Source organism: Abramis brama (genome assembly GCF_963993115.1).
Source record: "Abramis brama genome assembly, chromosome: 8".
In the NCBI taxonomy this organism is placed as follows: domain Eukaryota; kingdom Metazoa; phylum Chordata; class Actinopteri; order Cypriniformes; family Leuciscidae; genus Abramis; species Abramis brama.
In genome coordinates, this window is record NC_139970.1 from 10,228,006 (window position 1) to 10,252,711 (window position 24,706).

General features: G+C 43.2%; 1 protein-coding gene across 1 annotated transcript in view; it reads left to right on the forward strand.

The window, feature by feature from the left end:
* LOC311088964 (C4b-binding protein alpha chain-like) overlaps window positions 1-24,706 on the forward strand; it is an 88,509-nt gene that overhangs the window by 55,243 nt on the left and 8,560 nt on the right. Inside the window, exons 2-8 of the mRNA XM_084123380.1 lie at window positions 8,762-8,850; window positions 10,602-10,814; window positions 10,906-11,002; window positions 11,886-11,959; window positions 13,380-13,592; window positions 13,684-13,780; window positions 14,660-14,733. Of these exons, the coding sequence (XP_083979506.1) occupies window positions 8,799-8,850; window positions 10,602-10,814; window positions 10,906-11,002; window positions 11,886-11,959; window positions 13,380-13,592; window positions 13,684-13,780; window positions 14,660-14,733 (820 nt within the window). The 5' untranslated portion in view covers window positions 8,762-8,798. The remainder of the gene's footprint in view (window positions 1-8,761; window positions 8,851-10,601; window positions 10,815-10,905; window positions 11,003-11,885; window positions 11,960-13,379; window positions 13,593-13,683; window positions 13,781-14,659; window positions 14,734-24,706) is intronic.

Below are 24,706 nucleotides of genomic sequence, written 5' to 3' on the forward strand. Positions count from 1 at the left end.
GTGTTATATGATCATATTTTCTTGATCTAGTTAGAACTCTAGCGGCGGCATTTTGGACTAACTGTAGCTTGTTTATTGAGGATGCGGGACAACCAGCTAATAAAGCATTACAGTAATCTAGTCTCGAGGTCATGAATGCATGAACTAACTTTTCTGCATCAGAAACTGATAGCATGTTACGTAGCTTAGCAATGTTTCTAAGGTGGAAAAAGGCTGTTCTTGTAACATATGAAATATGATTTTCAAAAGACAGGTTGCAGTCTAATATAACACCCAGGTCTTTTACTGTAGAGGATAAAGTAACAGGACATCCTACTGTTAATGTTAAAGTTGTATTGTGAGAGGTTTTGTGGGTGGTTTTTTGAACCGATGATTAGTACCTCTGTCTTGTCTGGATTTAATAAAAGAAAATTGCACGTCATCCAATCTTTTATATCTTTAACACACTCTGTCAATTTGGATAATTTAGTGTTTTCATCTGGCCGTGATGAAATATATATTTGAGTGTCATCAGCATAACAATGGAAACTAATTCCATGTTTCCTTATAATATTTCCAAGTGGCAGCATATATATTGAGAATAAAAGAGGGCCTAACACAGATCCCTGCAGCACTCCATAGTTTACTGGAGTAATGTTCGATTTTTCTCCATTTAAATAGACAAAATGGTAGCGGTCAGATAAGTATGATCTGAACCAGCTTAATGCTTGTTCTTGAACACCAGTATAATTTTGTAGTCGATCTAAGAGTATTGTGTGATCTATAGTATCGAACGCAGCACTAAGATCAAGTAAAACTAATATTGAGATACAGCCTTGGTCAGAAGCTGTGATTTTAACGAGCGCAGTTTCAGTGCTATGATGCGGTTTGAATCCAGACTGAAACTTTTCATAGATGTCATTTTCTTGCAAGAAATCAATAGTATAAACGTAGAACAAATGATTTTTATTTACCAATTTTATTTGAAAAAAAAGGTAAACAAGAATTTGTTTCATGTAGAAATTATTACATTACATTTTTGTCATTTTTGTCATTACAAAAATAAACAATGTCCAGAACAATTCATTCTCTTTAATTTACACATTTAAAGCTGCATAAAAATAATGTACAGACTTTTTCTTTCCTTTTAAAAAATAAAAGTGAAAAAAAGTTAAACAAGAATATGTAGAAAAATATATATATTTTTCAATCATTCTCTTAAGAAGAGAAAACAGCCTGTCCATCCTCTCCCTACTCTCCTGTGCTCTCCTCGCCTCTGCCGCCCTCTCTATTTGCCCTTTGTCTCGCCGCCTTCCTGCTGGTGCTACTGCTGCCCCTGGCTCCTCCGCTCTACACCTGCTCCCTTCCACCCCGAGCTGCATGATGAGCTCTCCAGGTCGTGGGAAGCCCCGTACTTGGCCAGGTTGAGGTCCTCTGCCTCTTCAACGCTCTCTGCTGTTGACGTCGCAAAAGACAGAGGATATCTTTCTGTTCCTCCGGTAGAGGAAGCAGTAGCAGCGCACTTGTGTCCACCCTCTGCTGGATGGCGTGCCAAGTCAACGCTGCCCACTAAAGCCTGCCAGACCACTTCAGCCTTGATTGGTCGCGCCTATGCTGCCGCAGGTCAGGCCGCATCTGCATTGCACTCCATGGCTGTTTTGCAGATTCACCAGGCCAACCTCCTCCGCTCTCTGGACGAGGCTGGACCAACTAAGGAGTGTGTGACGGATCTGAGGAGTGCGACGGACTTGGTACTCAGAGCTACTAAAGCCGCCGCCAAGGCCATCGGCCGCAACATGGCTTCTCTCACCGTCACAGAGCGTCACTTGTGGCTCACGCTGTCCGACATGTCTGAGTCCGACCGTGCCACCTTTGTGGACGCTCCTATTTCTCCGACTGGTCTCTTCGGTCCTTCAGTGAAAGGCTTCGCGGAGCGATTTTCGGAGGTGCAGAAAACATATCAGGCTATGAGACATTTTCTGCTGCGGTGTTCCAGTTCTGCAGCAGGCCGTGCTAAGAAGCAGCCTCCAAAAACTTCCTAGCCCTACTAGGAAAGCGCCGATGGTTAAGTCCCACTGCGGCCGGACCACCGTCAAAATCAGCGCGAACCGCTCTCTCAGTTCCCTCAACAGAAGCGACTCAAAGAGTGTACTCAGCAGCCAACGAGCCAGTTCTAAAACTCGCTGGCCTGCACACAAACGCCGTTTTTACGGCGACCCACATAAATCTCAAAAAGAGCATTATGTCTGGTCATATTCCAGCTCAGGCCGGAGGTGTTTTGAATGTAGCAAAAGTGCCCGCTGCCCAGTGCCCACCCACGCACATAAACAATACCCTCTCTGTGTATCACACTCATCCAGGGTTGAATACAATAAAGCTGGCTCAGGCCGCTCGACCACTAAGTGTAGGAAAAGTGCCCACTACCCAGTGTTCACCCCTGCACACAAGCACTACCCATGCAGTGTCTCACACCACCACAGGGTCCATATCAGTCGAACCGGCTCATGCCGTTCAGGTTTTAAGTGTAGGAAATGTGCCCGCTGTACAGCGCTCACCCCTGCCCGAGAAAACGACTTTTTTGTATCTGCGCTATGCACACACATATCGCCTCAGCGTAAGAACCCAGCACGATCTGGCAGTGTTTCAAGTACAGAACAGGTGTATGCCTCTCAGCGCACACACTTTGTGAAAAACTCTCTGCGTCCCACGCCGCAAGCCCACACAGCTGTGTCTGTAATGCAGCATCTTCCCGTTCTTATGACCGGGATGGTAGCCACAGAGCTACCGCACAAAGTACTGTCTGCCCCATTCAAAATGAACATGATGAACAAACCGTTTCATCATGGTTTGGTCTCCGGGTCCCTGAATGTGAGCAACCGGAACCCAGACTTCATTCTACCCCTGTCAATTCACATGAAAGCATGGGAATTGATACCGGGGGTTTCAGAATGGGTACTAAAGACAGTGAAACAGGGCTATTCGCTGCAATTCGTTCGCAGACCGCCGCACTTCACAGCACGGGTCAAAACATCGGTGAATTAAGAAGTAGCACACCTACTTCGCACCGAGATAGCGGATTTGCTGATAAAAGGGGCGGTGGAACACGTTCCCTTAGCCAAGAGCGAGTCGGGGTTTTACAGCCGTTACTTCTTAGTACCAAAGAAAGACGGCGGACTCCGTTCTATATTAGATCTCAGATGTTTGAACAAAGCGCTGATGATACGCTCGTTCAAAAGGATCACAACCAGACAAATCCTCGCTCGAATTTGACCGCGGGACTGGTTTATATCAGATCCAGATTTCAGATCGCAGCCCGTCACAGGCCATTCTTGAGATTCGCTTTTGAGGGCCGGGCTTATCAGAACACCGTCCTTCCCTTCGGCCTGTTTTTAGCACCTCGTACATTTACGAAGTGCATGGATGCGGCGCTCGTGCCCCTCAGACGACGGGGCGTGAGAGTCCTGAATTATCTGGACGACTGGCTAATTTTAGCCCAGTCAGAGGAAGAACTGGTATTACACAGGACATTACTGCTGGTCCATCTGGATCAGCTGGGTCTCAGAGTCAACTGGGCCAAGAGCATTCTATCTCCCAGCCAGGAAATATCCTTTCTGGGGATAGAGTTGGACTCCAGGTCAATGATGGAACGTGCGGTGGCAATCCAGCGCCTCGCAGCAACATTTACTGTAGGGAAGAATCTCCCCCTCAGAATTCCACAGCGGAAGACACAAGCCAGGACCAGAGAAAGGACCTCTCCGCCCCTCCCGGTCTTCGAGATCTCCACCCGGAAGCAGAGGAGATTCGCCTTTGAGGGCCAGGCTTATCAGTACACCGTCCTTCCCTTCGGCCTGTCTTTAGCACCTCGTACATTTACGAAGTGCATGGACGCGGCGCAGAGCAGAGGTAGACCTGTTCGCGTCACAGACCAACGCTCACTGCCCAATGTTCTTTTCAAAAGAAAAGAACGCGCTGGCCCAAAACTGGTCCAGGCGCCCTCTCTATGCATTTCCCCCGGTCACCTTGTTTACACAGATAATCAAGCGAGTCAGGGAGACCAAATGCTCGATACTCCTGATATCCCCGCTATGGGAGAATAAAGTGTGGTTCCCAGAACTAATGGAACTGGGGAACACAGCTCCATGGCCAATTCCGCTGAGGAAAGACCTGTTGTCCCAGGCCCAGGGTGCAGTTTGGCACCCGTACCCCGAGCTGTGGGCCCTACATGTGTGGGCGATCAACCATCACCATTTCACCCCCTAGAGGGAGTGCTGAACACGATCACACAGGCTAGAGCTGTGTGATCGTGATGAAAAACCATCACCATTTCACCCCCTAGAGGGAGTGCTGAACACGATCACACAGGCTAGAGCTATGCGTCTAAATGGTCAGTGTTCGCCGAATGGTGTTCAGCTCACGACTTTAACCCGCTAAGTGGTGAGGTAACGGTGGTGCTTTCTTTCCTACAAGAGCTTTTGGACAGCGGGAGAACCCCATCCACGCTCAAGGTGTATGTGGCGGCTATAGCGGCCTTCGCGAAGCCCGCGAATGGCCAGTCACTGGGAAAGAACGACCTCATAATCTGGCTCTAGCCTCAGTAAAACGGGTGGGCGACCTGCACGCGCTCTCAGTGAGCGCTACATTCTTGGAATTTGGGCCTAATGACTCTAAGGTTATCCTCAAACCAAGGCATGGTTACATCCCGAAGGTGCTTGCGACTCCATTCAGAGCGCAAATTATTTCTCTTTCGGCACTCCCAGTGAGGGCTTTTAGGATCTATGTGCAGCGCTCTGCTGCCTATAGGCAAACAGACCAGCTTTTCTTTTCGTTTGGTGGCTGCGTCAAAGGGCTGGCCATTTCGAAACAGACCCTGTCCAGATGTGGCCTGGACAAGTGGGGTTTCACTTCATGATATTTGTATGGCAGCAGGCTGGGCCTCACTGTCTACATTTATAAGGTTTTATAACCTAGAAGTGCCTGCCTTACAGGCCAGGCTGTTCTCAGTCTAATTATACCATATTAACACTGTCTACCCAACTCAGTTTGATTAGACTGTTGATATTATGCTGCAATGTCTTGTGGGCTTATGCAGTTTTAAGATTGGGGTACTGCCTTAACTGTATATATGTGCGCGCACCTATCATATCTACCGAGTCGTCCCTCCCCGTCTACCACTCTGTGTTTATTTCACTGATATGAGCCCCGGGCACACTGCCCTTGGGACATTAGTGTTGAAAATTTGCACGCACAGCGTTTTACATGGGGTTCCTGTAGCGTAAGCTAAACTTACGCAAGACGAGAGTACTCTCGTAAGAGAACGACACTCAGTTACTAACATAACCTCGGTTCTCTCTAGAGAGGGAACGAGTGTTGCGTACGCTGCCGTGCTTGTGTTGCATTATGGTTTCGCTTCCAGTCGACGGAAATCATTATGATATAAATATCTTATAACTATAATGTTTTATAGTTATGTTTTAATGTTTATAACTTGAGTTCATGTGGTCTGATTTTTACATGTCTAATTTTATAATGGAGAAAGTATGTTCTCAAAATGCTTAATACGTGTTGAATGTTATGATGGACTGTGAAGTACATGTTCCATCAATCAAATGTCATACAAAGTGGCTGCATTTTAGTTGCTTCTGTCATGATCCTGGCATCTTCCTCTTTTCTCTGTCTCCCCCTTTTGGTCACACGCACACACCCACTCACCACTCTACGCACACACTCATTCCACGCGCTCATTCATCACTCTCAGCTGTTCCTACTCTTTCCCTGCAATCGTGCTAATTTTCCCACACCTGTTCTCCCTTTCCTTCTAATTGTGTTTGCTTCTTCTAGTCCTCTTTTCCCCTGTCTTGTCGCCAGATTATTCAATGTTATCTACATGAAAGTTCTCAGCGCTCTTACCTCTCTGTCCTGTCCTGTCTTGCTGGATGTTAATCAGCTGCAGGTATTTCTCTGAATGCTATTGCTCGCACTCTGAACTCTATCCAGCTAAACCTGTTACAGAGATCCAGACCAGCGCCAGAATCCAGCCGCCCTCTATTCTCTGATCTCCCATGAGAACCGAAGCCTGCAGTTCTCTTCCACGCTTCCTGCGTTAAGCTGTCCAAGAGGAAGATTTACGTTGCATTATTACAAGTCCAGTCTGCTGGCAGTTTCTGTTCAACATTTCATATTATCTGAAGATTTCTGTTTTTTACTGATTTACCTGTGGACAGCTTCCTGATTACATTAAAGAATGTATATTGCTGCATATCGCTTTTGGGTCCTCTCTCTCACATCCACCTGACAGTTTCTTGCAGCTTATTCATTTTTCATGATTGGATATTATCAGATTTGCAAGTGCCTTTGCTTCGCAACCAAAGTGTAACTAATCAAAGTCAACCCATTTCTGAGACAGACTGGTTTATTAAATCACACGTTTTATCAATAGATGAGCATGACATTACATAGTTAGTCACCACTGATATTGATATTGTAATGCTATCATGATGTCACAATGAAACCAAAACACAAAACTTAATCTTCTGTAACATTATTACATTAAAATAAAGGAATCAGCTCTGAGGTAAATGTGTCTTTTGGGATTCTTGGACCCAAAAAGACACATTTACCTCAGAGCTGATTCCTTTATTTTAATGTAATAATGTTACAGAAGATTAAGTTTTGTGTTTTTGCATTGTTGTATGTAATACAGTACTGTAAGCCTCTGAATCTATGCCTGCCTATCAATATCAAATTTATTTCTAGAACACAGTTCCAGTAGTGGGATTGAATGTGAGATTGAATAAGTGCACTCAATGACGTCCACATTGGTTTCGGACAACCAAATGGTTGTTCCCTCTAATATTGCCCAATTTAAAGTTTTTTGGCTTTTAGTATGAATATGTTAGCCTTACTGTTATCTATAAGCTAGTGTGCTCCAAAAAAGTGACAAAATTCGCATTTAGAAAACCAAACCCAACCTTGAAAATGAAAATCAGGTTTATGTCAGAATCCAATGTCAGATTGACGATGATCTCCAAGATTGGACAGACGTGTATTGTGGTTGAAAATGAAAATCGGGTTGATGTCAGAAACCAACATCAGTCGGGTTTTGACGTCAACCCAACTTTTATTTTCAATCAATATCCAACGTCGATCTGACGTCGGGTTCTGATGTCAATCAGATGCAGGGTTCTGACGTCAACCCGACTTTCATTTCCAACCAAAATGCAACCCCTGCAACCAAAATCATCCACTGACTGATGTTACTTTCTACTCAAGGACCTTGACAGGTCTTGTAGTGGAGTAAAAAGTACGATATTTGTCTTTCAAATGTAGTGAAGTTAAAGTAAAAAGTTTCCAGAAAAAATAATACTCAAGTAAAGTACAGATACTCAAAAAGTGTACTTAAGTACAGTACTCAAGTAAATGTACTTTGTTACTGTCCACCTCTGGTTTTGGTATTTATGCAAATTAGCACATACGTAATTAGATTATGCACCGTTTGTCCATGTTAACAAACAATTTAAAAAAACTTGTAATACATTTTTTGTTTGTCTTGATGCAAGTAATCAACTCAGTAATTTTCATGGTGATATCTAAAGGATAAAAATTTTACCCTATTCACGTGAGAAAAAGAATGAGTGCGTATGAATAGGCTATATTTGGGTCTTTTTTAAAACTTTCCCCTAATGGGATTCTTCGGGACTTTTTTTTTCCTTACTCAGGACATATTGAGGATACAAAATCAGTTGAGTTTAACCTTTTTTCATAAAATGACTGGACTATAAATGGTCAAATAATTTTTTTTTTCTTTTTTCTTAAGAACAGAGGATGTTGAATTCTTGGGAAAATCTTTCCAGTTTGTTAATTCCTGGAATTTTGATCCAAACACGTTATAGGCAAAACAACGTGGCATTTGCCAAACACATCAAAGTTAAATCTTGCAAAACCTTTACCAGATGTCAAGTCAAGTCAAGTATATTTGTATAGCGCTTTTCACAATACAGATTGTATCAAAGCAGCTTGACAGTATTAAATTAAAATAATACAACAAGATTTGTTTCTAGTGGAATTTAAAGATTGATAAAATTAAATTAAATATCCCCAAAATATCCCCATGTGAACTGCAGTAGCCACTGCAAAAAAAACAAACAAACAATGCATTTAATAAAATGAAATATAAATGAGACAATGCATTTGTGTGGTATAGGCTAATAATAACAACAGCACACCATAGATGAAAGTACTGCATTAACATTATTAGACTATATGGGAACATAATATTTGGCCTGGATGTACTGTATAATGCAGTATAAAGTGAATTCACAGTGTATTGTTAGGCATGTTTTACATTTATTCCTTTATTATCTGTTACTATTTTACATTTATTCCTTCATTATCTGTTACTAATTTATTTACATATTATTTTGTTCATTAATGTATTAGTATGTGATTGAATACGAAAATTAATCATCGTTTTACATGAAAAAAAAATGGTATAACTATAGTAACCATGGGTAGTTCTCATTCATTTGCTAGGCTAGTCACTCCAACTTGGCATCTGAATGGTATGTTCGTTCCATTCAGAAACGCTTTTTCTAGCTTAGTTTATTGATATTATTTGAATGAGTAGGTCGTTTATTGTTGTTTTACAAGAACTATACCGAATATAGAAGTGTTTATGCGGATTTACACTGAATGAGGGCAGGGTTTGATTTCGTCACGCGACAGCGGGCGTATGTTATAAGCACTTTAGGAGTGTAATTTGAACACATTATTTGTTTTCCTTCAGACAGATTCCTTCTCTTCGTTTGCAGAAATCCGTGAATATGGCGACTGTTTGGGGGATTATACTCGTACTTGTGTTTGCGCCTTTTGTAGGTGAGTTCCTTTTAAATATAAGGTTACATTAAATGTAACAAAACTAGATCGCGACATTATAATCAACAACTTTAAGCACTTAACGTGGCACGCAGTGTTATCACTCGACGTATAACGTTTATTGACACAGTTTTCCGCTATTCCAGACACTTTATTATATATATTTTCCACATATTATGTGTGCGAGATTATGTCAGTTTAATGGCTGAACTTTATTGTACATATATTTGTATAAATACAATGTATACTTTATTGTATAATACAAACTTTATTTGTCTAGTATGATGGACACCTGTCAGATCAGTAAGCTGGCTCATCTGATTAAAAAAAAACAAAAAAACAAAACAATAGAATGTATAAACAGTTTTATGAATATTCAAGGAAGATTCTGTAGTTTCATAAATAGGCATAACATGTTAAACATAAGGTAAGCCGCAGCTATAAGTTTAGTAACTGGAGGTATTTTCTTTTCTTTTCTTGTGCATACCATTACCATAAGAATGTGTTTCCCCATAACGTTTAAAATAGATTTCCTGCCATCAAACTTTTTCAAGAGCGACCTTTTTTTTCTTCTTTTTTTTTAATTGACGCGACCCATAGCCATATAGGCCTATTCTTAAGCCAAGCATACAGAATGCAATGGGGCTAAAGGCGCATTAGACTTTGTTATCATTTAAAAGTGCTCTATTATGCACAGCTGGCACAAAAATTCAGCTCAGCACTTTTCTTAACAACCACTTTTGATGATGCATGTGCAGTGGCTTATCTGTGACGCGATCGCAACGCAAAGTTGATTCTGCACTCTTTTGATCTAGCTAAAGCTACAGGGATGCTAATTAACTGGTTAACCATTAACCATTGTAAGAATTTTAACAGATTAATAGCCTACTATCGTTTGCTGTATGCTTAAAAAATACACTAAAATATTCCACAACAAATCCTTTAAATTTAATGATATTCAGAACAGAACAAGAATGAAAAAATATCTATAAACAAGCCAAAACGAAATAATTTAAAGCGAAAGTGAAAGTAAGCGGCGTTGGGCTCACGTAACTCTCTCGTTCGAATGGCACGAATTGTAGGCTACTGACTATTTAAACAGAGCAGTGTAATTTCGACTTATTTTGATAATGAACCGGCTGCGATGGAATCATAAAAATATACTCCGTTATTTTGTTCATACAGGACATCATTCTAAACTGCAAAGTATTTATTTATATTTGTGTACACTCACAATAAAACACAACATTGTGCGTTTGTAAAATAAAGAAAACAAACAAACTGCAGTCTCAGTTTCCTTTCCGTTGTTTGTGAGGCGCCGCGCCTCACAGAAATGAACCAAACTCAGCAGCATGCTGTCAGTTTTATTAATAGCCATATTTTGCGTTGTTTCTTTTATATAGGCCTATAGACTATGATTTTATGAAAACAAATTTTGTTTTTTAATTTAATTATATTTTCCTTAAATCATCCTGGCGACCCATTTTTTAAGTCTGGGTCGCGACCCAGGGTTTGAAAACCGCTGATCTAGAGTCACGCATTGCATAATATCTTCCAGTTGCAGGTCATTAGTTCTTTACAACATTTACACTCAAATCACTTTACTCAGACTATCAGTATTTACTTCATATTGATGATTAAGTTGCAATGTTATTTTCAGTATGGTTGCTAAAATGCATAACTAATAAAAGCTGCATTACCTAATCATATGAAAAACATTTTTTCCTTTCTATCATTTTTGTGCTTTTCAGTGTCCATTTCACGGTTTCAAACACATAATAAATGTGGTGAACCAACCAAATATCTGGACAAGCAGCTGGACTCCAAATATCTTAACAAAGTACAGTTCAATGACCAGGAAAAAGTGGCTTATAGATGTGTTCGGGGTTATTCACAATCAGATGGAAGTCGAATATCATACTGTAAGAATGGACACTGGACAACCTTGAACATGAAATGCCAAAGTAAGATAAATCCATTTGTCTATGTCTCTAAAATATCTCTTATTCATTCATTGCACTCCATCTTTTAATATTTTTTCATTTATTCTCACAGAGAGAAAGTGCAATGCGCTAGATGACATAGAGAATGGCCAATACAGTCGAGATGGACAATTGTTCGGTGATAAAGCCATTGCTATGTGCAATCCAGGGTACTGAAAGCTTATTTTGATTCTTAAAGGTGCTCTAAGCGATGTTGTGTTCAAAGTATTGTCAAAGAAAACGGAGGCTAGCTCGACCCTCCCTCCTCCTCATCCTGTCCCCTGCCCCTCCCTTCCGTGCTTCCTGAAACAGTCATGAACGCGCATTTCTTAAATGTGTGTGTCGGCCATATAAAAATTCAAGAGAATATCATTCTAACGTTAATCGTCGTCGTTGTCTAGGTCATCTCTCCTCTAGCTATCTTCCCTCTTCATGCTTCTCTCTCCTCCACCCCCCCCCCCCCCCCCCACCCATCCTTCATGTGCACGCGCACTAACCCCCCATCCCCCACCCCCAAATCATTCTTGTCGGTTATTGGCTGGAACACTGTTTGTTATGTTTCGTGGTCAAGGCTGGGCCAGTTTGTTTTTGTTGCCGTTTGTGGAGCCTGGGCTGTCTACAGAGACCGCGTTTCTTTTCAGTGTGTTTAGGGGACAGGCGGCTAGCGGATAGTGAGGAAATGTTTGCTGTATGTGACAAAAAATGTTTCGGCCTAAAAAACGCGTGACATTGCTTAGAGCAACTTTAATGTCTGAAGTCCATAAGAAAACATGGTTATATGAGAATAAAGAGAGCAGGTAGAATAAGTGAAGAGGGTTGAATAAGTGTTGATGTGGTTAAGCATAATTTATTTATTTATTTATTTATTTATTTAAGGACAGTTTAAATTAGTTACAAATGTATATTTTCGCATGAAAGGTCTATTAAATATTTTTTTCTCAACTTTGTTCTAGGTCTCCGTCTATTAAATGGTTTATTATCAAACCATAATGTCTCCCTTTCATGATGTTTTGTCTTTTTTTCTGTTATTAATATACTTGTTTTCTCATGCAGATATGTTTTGAGAGGAGAAAGAGTCCGTATGTGTCAGGAAAATGGTTGGAACGGGACAGACCCCATCTGTGAAGGTGATTTTAACCCTTTGTCATGTTAAAATCACCCCAACCCTTCAGTTTATATACATCAATTACAATACTCAATACACACACTCATAAAATGCAATTATGTCTTCTAAAAACCATAAACTATGAAAAAGCATGATGCAGTAGCGTTTCACCAGACCTTTGGATTGTATGGCAGTAAATCCGCTTTGATCTATTGAGTTTGACTCAAATCAGAGGTGGGTTTTCCAAGATTTGGGCTCTGCAGTTTATTATCGTCCTCTAGTGGTGTTTACTGGTAATTCATCATCAGAAGCTTTTGGGGAAACACGTCAAGTTTTTGTCTTTTTGTCCGTTCAAAGAACTATGACACTGGCACAAAGCAAAGGCAATGTTCACACTCCAGCTGAACTAAATTCTCACTTCACCTATTAATATGGAAAAAATAACAAGCTCAAAGATGCCTATAATAAGAGGACATGGCAACGCTGCAAATGCACGCTTTACAAACATAAACAAAAACACAGCAGAGCGAGAACCTGCTGTTCTATTGATATCTATGTATGTATATGTATACATATACACATATACATATATATCATGTTGCCATTCTGTACACTGAGTTTTAGTAGCCTATATATTGATTTAACATACATACCTTGTGCGTGTGTATATTCATTGCACCTATCTGTTCTGTTCAATGGTATTTTATGGAAGTCCATGGTTATAATTATTCATAAGTAGGCCTATGCAGTGTCATTACATCTCTGACGTTTATGACAAACCAAACCGTTTGAAAATCGGTAGAAAATTTAGCAAGTTATGGTTATTTAAAAAGTACATGCAGCATTAAAACACAATGTTACGAGTGAGCGAGCTGCCTGTGGCAAGATGGCCGCAACGTGCGGACGTCGACCTCCATTGGCCAGCAGCGCGCACAAGACATCTAGCCTTTATTATATGATATCTATGGTTTAGGCTGCCTACAGAGACGCGTTTTTTGACGGCATGCTTATGGGGCGGGCAGCTAGCGGATCGTTAGGAAAGATTAGATGAATGTGATCATTTATGTTTGGGCCTGAAATCGCTGATACAACCTTTAAACATAAGGTCATATAAGCCGCAGCTATAAGTTTAGTAACTGGAGGTATTTTATTTTCTTGTGCATAGCGTTACCTTAAGAATTTGTTTTCCCATAACATTTAAAATAGATTTCCTGCCATCTAGAGTCACGCATTGCATAATATCTTCCAGTTGCAGGTCATTAGTTCTTTACAACATTTACACTCAAATCACTTTACTCAGACTATCAGTATTTACTTCATATTGATGATTAAGTTGCAATGTTATTTTCAGTATGGTTGCTAAAATGCATAACTAATAAAAGCTGCATTACCTAATCATATGAAAAACATTTTTTCCTTTCTATCATTTTTGTGCTTTTCAGTGTCCATTTCACGGTTTCAAACACATAATAAATGTGGTGAACCAACCAAATATCTGGACAAGCAGCTGGACTCCAAATATCTTAACAAAGTACAGTTCAATGACCAGGAAAAAGTGGCTTATAGATGTGTTCGGGGTTATTCACAATCAGATGGAAGTCGAATATCATACTGTAAGAATGGACACTGGACAACCTTGAACATGAAATGCCAAAGTAAGATAAATCCATTTGTCTATGTCTCTAAAATATCTCTTATTCATTCATTGCACTCCATCTTTTAATATTTTTTCATTTATTCTCACAGAGAGAAAGTGCAATGCGCTAGATGACATAGAGAATGGCCAATACAGTCGAGATGGACAATTGTTCGGTGATAAAGCCATTGCTATGTGCAATCCAGGGTACTGAAAGCTTATTTTGATTCTTAAAGGTGCTCTAAGCGATGTTGTGTTCAAAGTATTGTCAAAGAAAACGGAGGCTAGCTCGACCCTCCCTCCTCCTCATCCCGTCCCCTGCCCCTCCCTTCCGTGCTTCCTGAAACAGTCATGAACGCGCATTTCTTAAATGTGTGTGTCGGCCATATAAAGATTCAAGAGAATATCATTCTAACGTTAATCGTCGTCGTTGTCTAGGTCATCTCTCCTCTAGCTATCTTCCCTCTTCATGCTTCTCTCTCCTCCACCCCCCCCCCCCCCCCATCCTTCATGTGCACGCGCACTAACCCCCCATCCCCCACCCCCAAATCATTCTTGTCGGTTATTGGCTGGAACACTGTTTGTTATGTTCTGTGGTCCAGGCTGGGCCAGGTTGTTTTTGTTGCCGTTTGTGGAGCCTGGGCTGTCTACAGAGACCGCGTTTCTTTTCAGTGTCTTCAGGGGACAGGCGGCTAGCGGATAGTGAGGAAATGTTTGCTGTATGTGACAAAAAATGTTTCGGCCTAAAAAAACGTGTGACATCGCTTAGAGCAACTTTAATGTCTGAAGTCCATAAGAAAACATGGTTATATGAGAATAAAGAGAGCAGGTAGAATAAGTGAAGAGGGTTGAATAAGTGTTGATGTGGTTAAGCATCATTTATTTATTTATTTATTTATTTATTTAAGGACAGTTTAAATGAGTTAAAAATGTATATTTTCACATGAAAGGTCTATTAAATAATTTTTTCTCAACTTTGTTTTAGGTCTCCCTCTATTAAATGGTTTATTATCAAACCATAATGTCTCCCTTTCATGATGTTTTGTCTTTTTTTTCTGTTATTAATATACTTGTTTTCTCATGCAGATATGTTTTGAGAGGAGAAAGAGTCCGTATGTGTCAGGAAAATGGTTGGAACGGGACAGACCCCATCTGTGAAGGTGATTTTAACCCTTTGTCATGTTAAAATCACCCCAACCCTTCAGTTTATATCAATTACAATACTCAATACACACACTCATAAAATGCAATTATGTCTTATAAAAACCATAAACTATGAAAAAGCATGATGCAGTAGCGTTTCACCAGACCTTTGGATTGTATGGCAGTAAGATTCTGAGTTTGACTCAAATCAGAGGTGGGTTTTCCAAGATTTGGGCTCTGCAGTTTATTATCGTCCTCTAGTGGTGTTTACTGGTAATTCATCATCAGAAGCTTTTGGGGAAACACGTCAAGTTTTTGTCTTTTTGTCCGTTCAAAGAACTATGACACTGGCACAAAGCAAAGGCAATGTTCACACTCCAGCTGAACTAAATTCTCACTTCACCTATTAATATGGAAAAAATAACAAGCTCAAAGATGCCTATAATTAGAGTTGGGGTACTCGAACTCGGACTCGGACTCGAGTCCAATTTTTAATGAACTCGGACTTGTCACGCACTCGGATGAATTTGTACTCAGACTTGACACGGTCAAGTCCGGGCACTGGAGGACACAATTATTCAAAAACGAAACGAAACGAAACGAAACTGCTTACATTGTGTTGTGTGTGTCAGTGTTGAGCATTGTAGCCAATCACAGACATGTATATTAAGCGCATGAACACAGTGTCCTATCAGAGGCGTTTTGAGTCACCATGCGGAGAAGTCGCTCAAAACGTATGTTCAGAATCAGCACGAGTTTTATCCTTTCGCAAATCTCCTCATAAACAACAAAGTCTTGACGCGATATAAATAAGAGATTCACTGTGCAGTGGGGACAACTTCAGTGTTTATGACGAGAGTTTCAGTGAGAGTGCAGAACGCGAAGTAAGTGATGGCTTAAAGGGAGCGCTAGACAATATACAATATATTGATCTAAATAATATTTTTTTCATGCTTCTAGAGGACCAGTGGTTACGTTCACACTGTAAATTAAAAAGAGCGATAACTGCATTTAAATGTGGGAGATAATTTGCAGAATTTTAGTCCTGTGAGTCATGAAATTGCGATGATTGACACAGTAACCATAGCAACATGAGAACGTGATAGCGTACTCGGTTACCTAATGTAACCTCGGTTCTCTCTAGAAGAGGGAACGAGTATTGCGTAAGTTGCTTACGCTACGGGAAAGTTCTCTTTCTTCGAGATCTGAAGCCAAAAAATTATCCTTAATTTTGCATTTATTGTCAACGCAGTGCGGCAGCCGGCAGACCATGGCAAGCTGTATAAGCGTGCTCATTGGCTGCCCGGCGGCAACTGCTTAAGCCTACCAGTGAGCCCTGCGTGACGTCACACCCAATGAGGGTGTTTCGCCCTCCACACCCTTCTAACAGTCAAGATGGGTGTGGCCAGTGTGTATATAAGGAGGGCTCACAGGCTGAAAATCCGGTTTTCATAGTCTGAAGCGCAAAGCTCGTGGCGCGTCACGGCAGGTTACGCAATACTCGTTCCCTCTTCTAGAGAGAACCGAGGTTACATTAGGTAACCGAGTGAATCACATGACATGAATCCCAGGGAGACCGGGGAAAACATCACGTTGAAACAGGTGGCCGGTCGGAGAAACGGGCCAACACATGTACCAAGCACTTCACTTCGTATATAAGATAGAGCGGCACAGCCGGTCTATATACATCAGCGTAAACGGTGCGGCCGGCAGCGTGGGCCCACACAGTGCATAAACACATATCAGGGAAAAGAAATAGAGCGGAAACACCGGTCTATCTGTGGAAAAGAATCCTTCCCCTGGTGCCAACCAGAAAAATAACCAGTATGTGAACGTAGTCTGCGCATAAGCGACTGGGCAGCATACATGCCACTTATACTGATAACAATTTAGCCTGCAAGGCGGGAACTTCCAGGTTATAAAACCTCACGAATGTCGATGGGGAGGCCCAGCCCGCCGCCATACAAATATCGTGAATAGAAATTCCGCTGGACCAGGCCCACGAAGAGGCCATGCCTCTAGTGGAGTGGGCTCTGATACCCAAAGGACACTGCAGGTGTTTGGAGGCATAAGCTGCTGCAATCGCGTCCACTATCCACTTGGACAGGCTTTGTTTCGAGGCGGCGAGACCTTTGGTGCGTCCGCCAAAAGAAGCGAAGAGCTGCTCGGAATGCCTGAAGCAGCGGAGCGCGTGATGTAAACTCTCAGCGCCCTAACAGGGCATAGGAGGTTATCACTGTCCCCGTTATCGGATGCTGGCAGAGCCGAAAGGGAGATGATTTGTGCCCTAAAGGGGGTACCAATCGCTTTGGGGATATACCCGTGTCTCGGTCTGAGAATGACTTTTGAGTCATTCGGTCCGAACTCAAGACATGCAGGGCTAACAGATAGCGCGTGCAGATCCCCCACGCGTTTTACTGAAGACAGAGCTATCAGAAAACGGTTTTGAGCGAAAGGTACTTTGAATCCACAGATTCAAGCGGTTCAAAAGGAAAAGCCTTCAGGGCCTCCAGGACCAAGGACAGATCCCAAATAGGAACCGAGGGGGGCCGCGGGGGATTCATCCGCCTGGCTCCTCTGAGGAAACGGATAATAAGCTCATTCCTTCCGATTGCCCGGCTGCGCGTCGTCTCAGCGAACGCTGCACATAGCACATACACTTTGAGCGTGGAAGGGGACCTGCCCTTCTCCAACAGCTCTTGTAGGAAGGAGAGCACTTGCGGAACCCCACATGTGCGTGGATCAAAGCTCTTAGTAGCGCACCATTTAGAGAACACAGACCATTAGACGCATAGAGCCGTCTCGTGGAGGGAGCTCTAGACTGCGTGATCGTGTTCACGACCCCTTCTGGCAGGTCAGAGACCATCGCTCCGGATGGGGATGCCAGATTGATCCACCGGCTTGAGAGAGGAGATCCTTTCTCACCGGGATCAGCCATGGGGGTGAGTGCGACAGCCTCACTAGCTCTGGGTACCAGATTTGGTTCTCCCAACGCGGGGCTATAAGGAGCACTGGGTGTTGCATTTCCCTGATCCTCGTTAAAACCTGTGGTAACAGGGAGATCAGGGGGAAAGCGTACAGCGGGAGGCTGGGCCAGGTTTGGGACAGCGCGTCCTCGCTTTTCGAAAAAAATATCGGGCAGTGAGCGTTGTCTTTCGACGCAAAGAGGTTGACCTCCGCTCTGCCAAATAGGCGCCAGAGGAGCTGGACTGTCTGAGGGTGCAGGGACCATTCTCCCGGGGGAATGATGTCTCTGGACAGTCTGTCTGGGCCCACATTCAGGTGGCCCGGCACGTGCGCGGCTCTCAGCGAGCGCAACGAGCGGTGAGCCCACACAAGAAGGCGTTCTGTCAGTTTGCACAGGCTCCTGGCACTAATGAGCTCTTGGTCCAGTTGACCGTAAGCCCCAGGCTTTCCAGGTGGCTGAGAAGCACTGTTCTGTGAGCGATGAGCTCGGCCTCTGACTGTGCTAGGATCAGCCAATCGTCCAAATAGTTCAAAATTCGCATTCCCCGACCTCTCAGGGGAGCGAGAGCCGTGTCCATGCACTTTGTGAATGTACGGGGTGCTAAAGACAGGCCGAACGGCAGGACGGTGTATTGATATACCTGACCGTCGAAGGCGAATCTCAAGAATGGCCTGTGACGGGGTATTATCTGGATCTGAAAGTATGCGTCTTTTAGATCGAGAGAGATAAACCAGTCCCTCGGGCGAATTTGCGCAAGGATCTGCCTGGTTGTGAGCATTTTGAACGGTCTTCTCATAAGAGCTTTGTTCAAATATCTCAGATCCAAAATCGGTCTGAGAGCTCCGTCCTTCTTGGGAACGAGGAAATGATGGCTGTAAAAGCCCGACTCGCTCATAGAAGGGGGAAACCGGTTCTATAGCCCCTTTGCACAGAAGTGTCGCTATTTCTGCTCGAAGTAGATGTGCTACTTCTCCATTCACTCTCGTCTCGGTACGCGCCTGAAAGTGTGGGGGGCGGCGAGCGAACTGCAGAGTATAGCCCTTTTCTACTGTGCTTAGCACCCATTCTGATGCGCCTGGAATAGCTTCCCACGCTTTTGCGTGTGCAGCCAGGGGCAGAATGGCCTCCGGGCTCTGATCGCCGCGCATCGCGGGCTCGAAAGGGAGGGGCGGGCGCAGCGCGCGCGTTTTCAGTGCTTAGATACGGCGGATCGCACACAGCGATAGCTGGCCGTTTTACACACAGTGTCCCGGTGGCTTAGGACGGGGAACATATAGTGTGAGGCGTGACGCGCGAGGGCGGCGAAATGTTCGTTAGTATGTGTGAGCGCTCGAGGGCGGGCACAGGACTTACATTTAAAACATGAACGGTCGTGAGAGGCCGTGTGACAGAGCGGGCAGTGAGTAGGTGTGGGCACGGTGAGGTGGACACATGACCTACTTTTAACACTCGAGCGGCTTCTGCCTGCTTTATGAGAGTGGGCTCTGTGAGAGACACGGGATTTACAGTGCTTGTGCGCAGGGGTGAACACGGAAACGTGGGCACATTCACTGCATTTGAAACACATACGGCGTGAGCCGTGCAGCCAGACATTATGCTCATTTGAGATTTCTCTGGGTCGCCGTGAGAACGGTGGTTGCGCACAGGCGAGCGGGTAGATATACCGGTGTTACGGTTTAACTGGTGACCGTGTTAACTGGTGACCAACTTCCTGTTCAGGTCATCCGCTGCAGATGTGAGCATTCGTCGATTCTGAAAGCACGAACTGACGCGATATTAAGCTGTCTAATAAACGCAGACTTGCTCGTTACATGCCTTTCGTATTCTTGTAAAGATGACAAAGTATTGCTATGATCTAAAAAAAAAGGGAAAAAAAAGGACATCTTTCCACGGGTTTCGAACGCGCGCAGAGAAGAGATCGCTCCGTGAGAACACCGTGATAAACGTGTTGAGCTATCTCACTATTATAATACATCACGCATCACACACATGACCAGCGTCGTCCAATAGTGAGCCTACGTGGTGACGTGTAACACAGACGCGCTGCGCAAAAACACTACGCGAACCAACTTCGCGTAGCCTCCAAACTATAGTTTGGGCCACCTAGCAGCCTATGGAGAAGTGACCCAGCACTCAGATTTCATCAAAAATATCTTAATTTGTGTTCTGAAGATGAACGAAGGTCTTACGCGGTTGGAACAACTAGAGGGTGAGTAATTACTGACAGAATTTTCATTTTTGGGTGAACTAACCCTTTAAAGCTGCAGTCCTCTAGTGGTTAATAAAAAGAACTGCATTAGGCCGGGAGCCAGGTCCACTCCTCAGGATGTTTTTTGCTACCTTTTTTTCACTATTATTTCCTATTATCTTATACCTTGGGCCATCACAAGTTGATAATGACCACCCCCAACTCGGCCCCGTTTGGTCTCAGGGGCCAAAAAACACCCTTTTTGGGAAAAGCTTTTGGCGGAATGATGTAATTGTGAATATAAAGGTACTGCAGCTACATAAATGGCCATATAACCCTAAAATTTTGCATGGTGTATCCTGACACATAGGGGAAACTAGCAGAGAAAGATTCTGGGCATTTCTGCCTTTTTTCTGTCAAATATCACCCTCAACATACCCCAAAAGACTAAAAAATGGCTGTCCGCCTGACAAATTGTCATCAAAAGTGATCATTTTCAAGCATTTTATTATATACATCACTGCCTCAAATGTACATGAAAAACTTCCCAAGTTTATAAGCTTCAATTTAAGTCCAAGATGACCTTTCTATCTAGAGGATTATAGCTGGTATAACCAAAGTTCCCCACTGTACCTCAAATCGGAGAAAACAGAACTTTCAAGCATTACCATTCCATATTGGATTAAGCATAATTTTTACATATGAACAATGTCTTAAACAAGAGTTGACACTTGACTTATGTACTGCTATACTATATGAAATGAATTGCATGAAAAGTGAGCAATGTTATGCCCCTAGGTCAGGGCTATTCAATTAGCTTCATTCGAGGGCCGGATTATTAAATCGAAATGTTGAGGAGGGCCGGTGGGTTTAGCTTATTTATTGAAACATTATTTATTACTTATTGAAACATAACAGTATCAATAAATAAGCTAAAGTAAACCTAAAAAAGTATTGTATTTACTTGGAAATGTGGTACCCAACAGTATGCAGATTTATGAGTATTTAATAAATAACTTATTTACAGCTATGTACAAAAAATATGAATTATACAAGATCATAGCTATTGGTAAGAATTATTTTATTTATAATTATTATAGGCTTAAATGAAAATATTCTAACAGTGAGACTTGATAACCACAAGTAAAACCATACATGGTTACTCACTCACTACCACTGTATAACAAAATGCCTAAACACAGGTAAAAACTATACACAAAATGAATTGTATATTCCTCTACCAACCTAATTAATCTACTGCAATATAGGCCTAAATGACTATAAGTTAGTATTCAGTATAAATATTCCACATTTCTGCCCAAACCATAGTAAATTACTACAGTAAAATTCATGGTAAATGTAAAGGTGGTGATTAGGGGATTTAAAGTCTTCTAACTTCGTTCATGGCACAATGTTTCTGCTGTTTACCTCATCAGTCGTGTTGGGAATGTTGAGGCTGCTTCATCTGATTTAAAACTAGTTAAATCATCGAGTGATTTGTGGTTTGTAACAGAGGTGTGTCGAATTGAACCACTTCTCACTGGATGTCGCAATGCTGTTTAATAATAGTGTCCAGGGGCCTCATTTATAAAACTTTGCATAGGATTTGCGTCGGAAGTGGCGTACGGATGAAACATAGGACGTGCATACGCACAGAAATATTCGGATTTATAAAACCGTGCGCACGCACATCCTACGCAGTTTTCCCTTAATAAATCACAATCAATTCTAAATGTAGCGCAGCTTTTGCGGCTTCATGTCACGCCCATAGTTGCCCATAAATAGTCCGTGAAACGCCCACAAGTTAATATTCATCGATTGCGAAATCATGGCAAACACAGAGGAAAACCAAGAACCGTAAAGCCTGTTTTATACTTCTGCGTCGAACTGCCGCCGCAGCTACGTCGTAGGCTGTGTGTAGCGCGCGTACCCTACGGCGTACCCTGACGTGCACCTCTCCAAAAATGTAACAACGCGTCAATTCTACGCGGACACAAGCGCTGTGATTGGTCTGCCAGAACCCCTCCCTCGGGGTTTCACATGCTCCCTAGGTGCGCGTCAACGCGGACAATGACACAGAAGTATAAATTAAAACCAACACGTTGCCTACGGCGTATAGGCTCCGGCGTAGGTCCGACGCAGAAGTATAATGAGGCCTTAACTTCACTCACGCGCAAGCGTGAAGGGCATGATCAGCCATTGTGCGTCATTACGCATTGTGATGGCATCATGGCATTTTATTACCATCCATTTGATTGCATCTGACAAGCTACAGATGTGTTATGAGGATGAATTGCATAACATGCTAATATTATTGCAGAACATATTTATATCTTTTTGCAAATATGTGTTAATTTGCATTTCTGTTGTAATCTTCATTATATTTTGTTTGTTTTACACTGCAGATCGATGTGCAGATCGACACAAACGGGTGTTCGTGTAGGCTGTTAATTGTAAGACTTGCTTTGTGAAGTCTTCATGTTATTTATGAGAGGCAGTATTGCCATTTCTTTTACACAACGGTCTACAGTTTCACACACTTTCACATGTTTCTTCCATCTGCCGATGGTGTCGCCATTTCTCATTTCACCCGTTTTTGTGCGTACACCTGGGTCAGAGTTTGCGTGAAGGACCGCACATTTTCCCGTCAAGTTTGCTTTTTATAAATACCGATTATTGCGTAGAGAGCGGCGTACGCCTTCTTTTGTGTGTACGCAACGTTTAAAAATGAGGCCCCAGAACCGGGAGTAAATGCAACTCCTTTAAGCTTGCGTTCCGTTATCCACTGGGCGGTGCTACGTAGTTCAAAGTAAACTAAACTGCAAGTTGAACTGAAACTAAACTGAAAACAGCGCTATTTGTTCTATATTTGTTGTTACTGACCGAGAAACAGCTTCAGATGATTCAGTGACAGAGTGGTCCGAACGAATCTGAATTGCTTCAGACCATAATGCAAGCGCATTTAGCTAATTCATGGAAAGGAAAAAATTTAACCAAAGATCGAACAAAAGATTCGCACCATTCACAAATGATTGGTATCGCTGGTTCAGTCGACAGAAATACGGGACACACATAATAACTGCTGAAATATTCTGACTGAAAACGTTTCTCAGGTTAGTCGGAGCGTTCATGGTATGCACAGTGCGTATAGACGTACAGCTGCATGTGCCACTACAGCCACTCGCATATCTAACCAAATGTAGCCTCACTGCCAGGAAAAGAGGCGGAGGGAGGTTGGAGTGCCTTTCGGACAGATAGAGATAATTGGCGGGCCGTATGTGGCCCACAGGCTGCCAATTGAATAGCCCTGCCCTAGGTGGACTGGGGTCAGGGTGCAACATAGGGTACATTCACACAAAATCAATTAGCCATGTGAGATTTATTAAAGTCCACAAAGTCCTCACAACACAAGGAATAAAGATGACCCTAGCGTGCAGTCTGTTATCAAAAAGCCAACCTTCAATAGAGTAAACGTTAGTAACCTTCTGTACAGGTAAACATTGTTTACAGCCAAATGGCGAAACGTCTCGGTTACATATGGTAACCCTCATTCCCTGAGGGAGGGAACGGAGACGTACGTCTTGACCGACTGATAGGAATCTCGCTAGAGAGGCCAATCTACTTCGAGTAAAACTAAAACGAGCCAATACACATTGGCATGCAGTCATTTGCATCAACTGTTAAGCCTCGCAGCGCAGGTATATAATGAGCAGAAGGTGCGAGGTGAGCTCCTTTTTTGCTGAGGAGCCAAGCCTGGTAAGCTGGCTGTCCCCGTGGGCAGCAGCAGATGTGATGATGGGATGTACGTCTCCGTTCCCTCCCTCAGGGAACGAGGGTTACCATATGTAACCAAGACGTTCCCTTATCGGTCGGTCACTCTCAACGTATGTCTTGACCGACTGATAGGAATCCCTACCAAAGCGCCACAGCTGCTGCACCCCATCCAGTGCCCGGTGTAAGCCTGTACCCCTTCTTGCCTGGACGGACGATAGGAAAGGGCTTACACAGAGCGTATCCATCACTGTTGTTCCATGATAACCCATACAGTGAGATTATTGGATAACACTGGGAAAGCGTGCCCATTCTATGGAAGGGGAACGCTGCGGAAGCCACTTTCTTCAAGGGAGTTCTGTGGAAAAATGCAGATGGACTAGCCCGAAGGTTGTACTGCATGTACTGCTGGGATCTCAGTACAACATGGTTGTCACCCGGCCCGAACTCTAGGCACGATTCGTCGACCGAAAATGCTTGCAGGCCCCCTACCCTCTTGATAGAGGCCAGTGCAATCAGCAGCAAAATCTTCAAAGAGAGAAGCTTTAAGTCTGCTGACTTCAAAGGCTTAAAGGGAGCATCCTGAAGAGCTTGAAGCACCAGGGAGCTTGAAGCACCAGGGAAAGGTCCCAAGAGGGTATGGAGGGGGGACGAGGAGGGTTTAACCTTCTCGCCCCCCCTAAGGAACCTGACGACCAGTTTGTGCTTTCCATAGATGGCACATAGATGGCAACTGATTTGCCATCTATGTGGTCATGATAAGCTGAAATAGCAGCAGCATGTACTTTGAGGGTGGATAGAGACAGCCTTCGCTCCAACCCTTGCTGCAAGAAGGAAAGCACGGACCCTATTGAACATCTTCGGGGGTCCTCTCAGCGAAAAGAAAACCACTTGACGAACAGGTTCCACTTCAAGGCACACGTCTCGTGGACGGCGCCCGTGCAGAAGTGATGGTGTTAAGTACCTCTGGGGGTAAGTCACCTAGAACCAGAGATGGAGTTTCCAGAGGTCTGGACGCGGGTGCCATAGGGTGCCCTGTCTCTGAGTCAGAAGATCCTTCCTC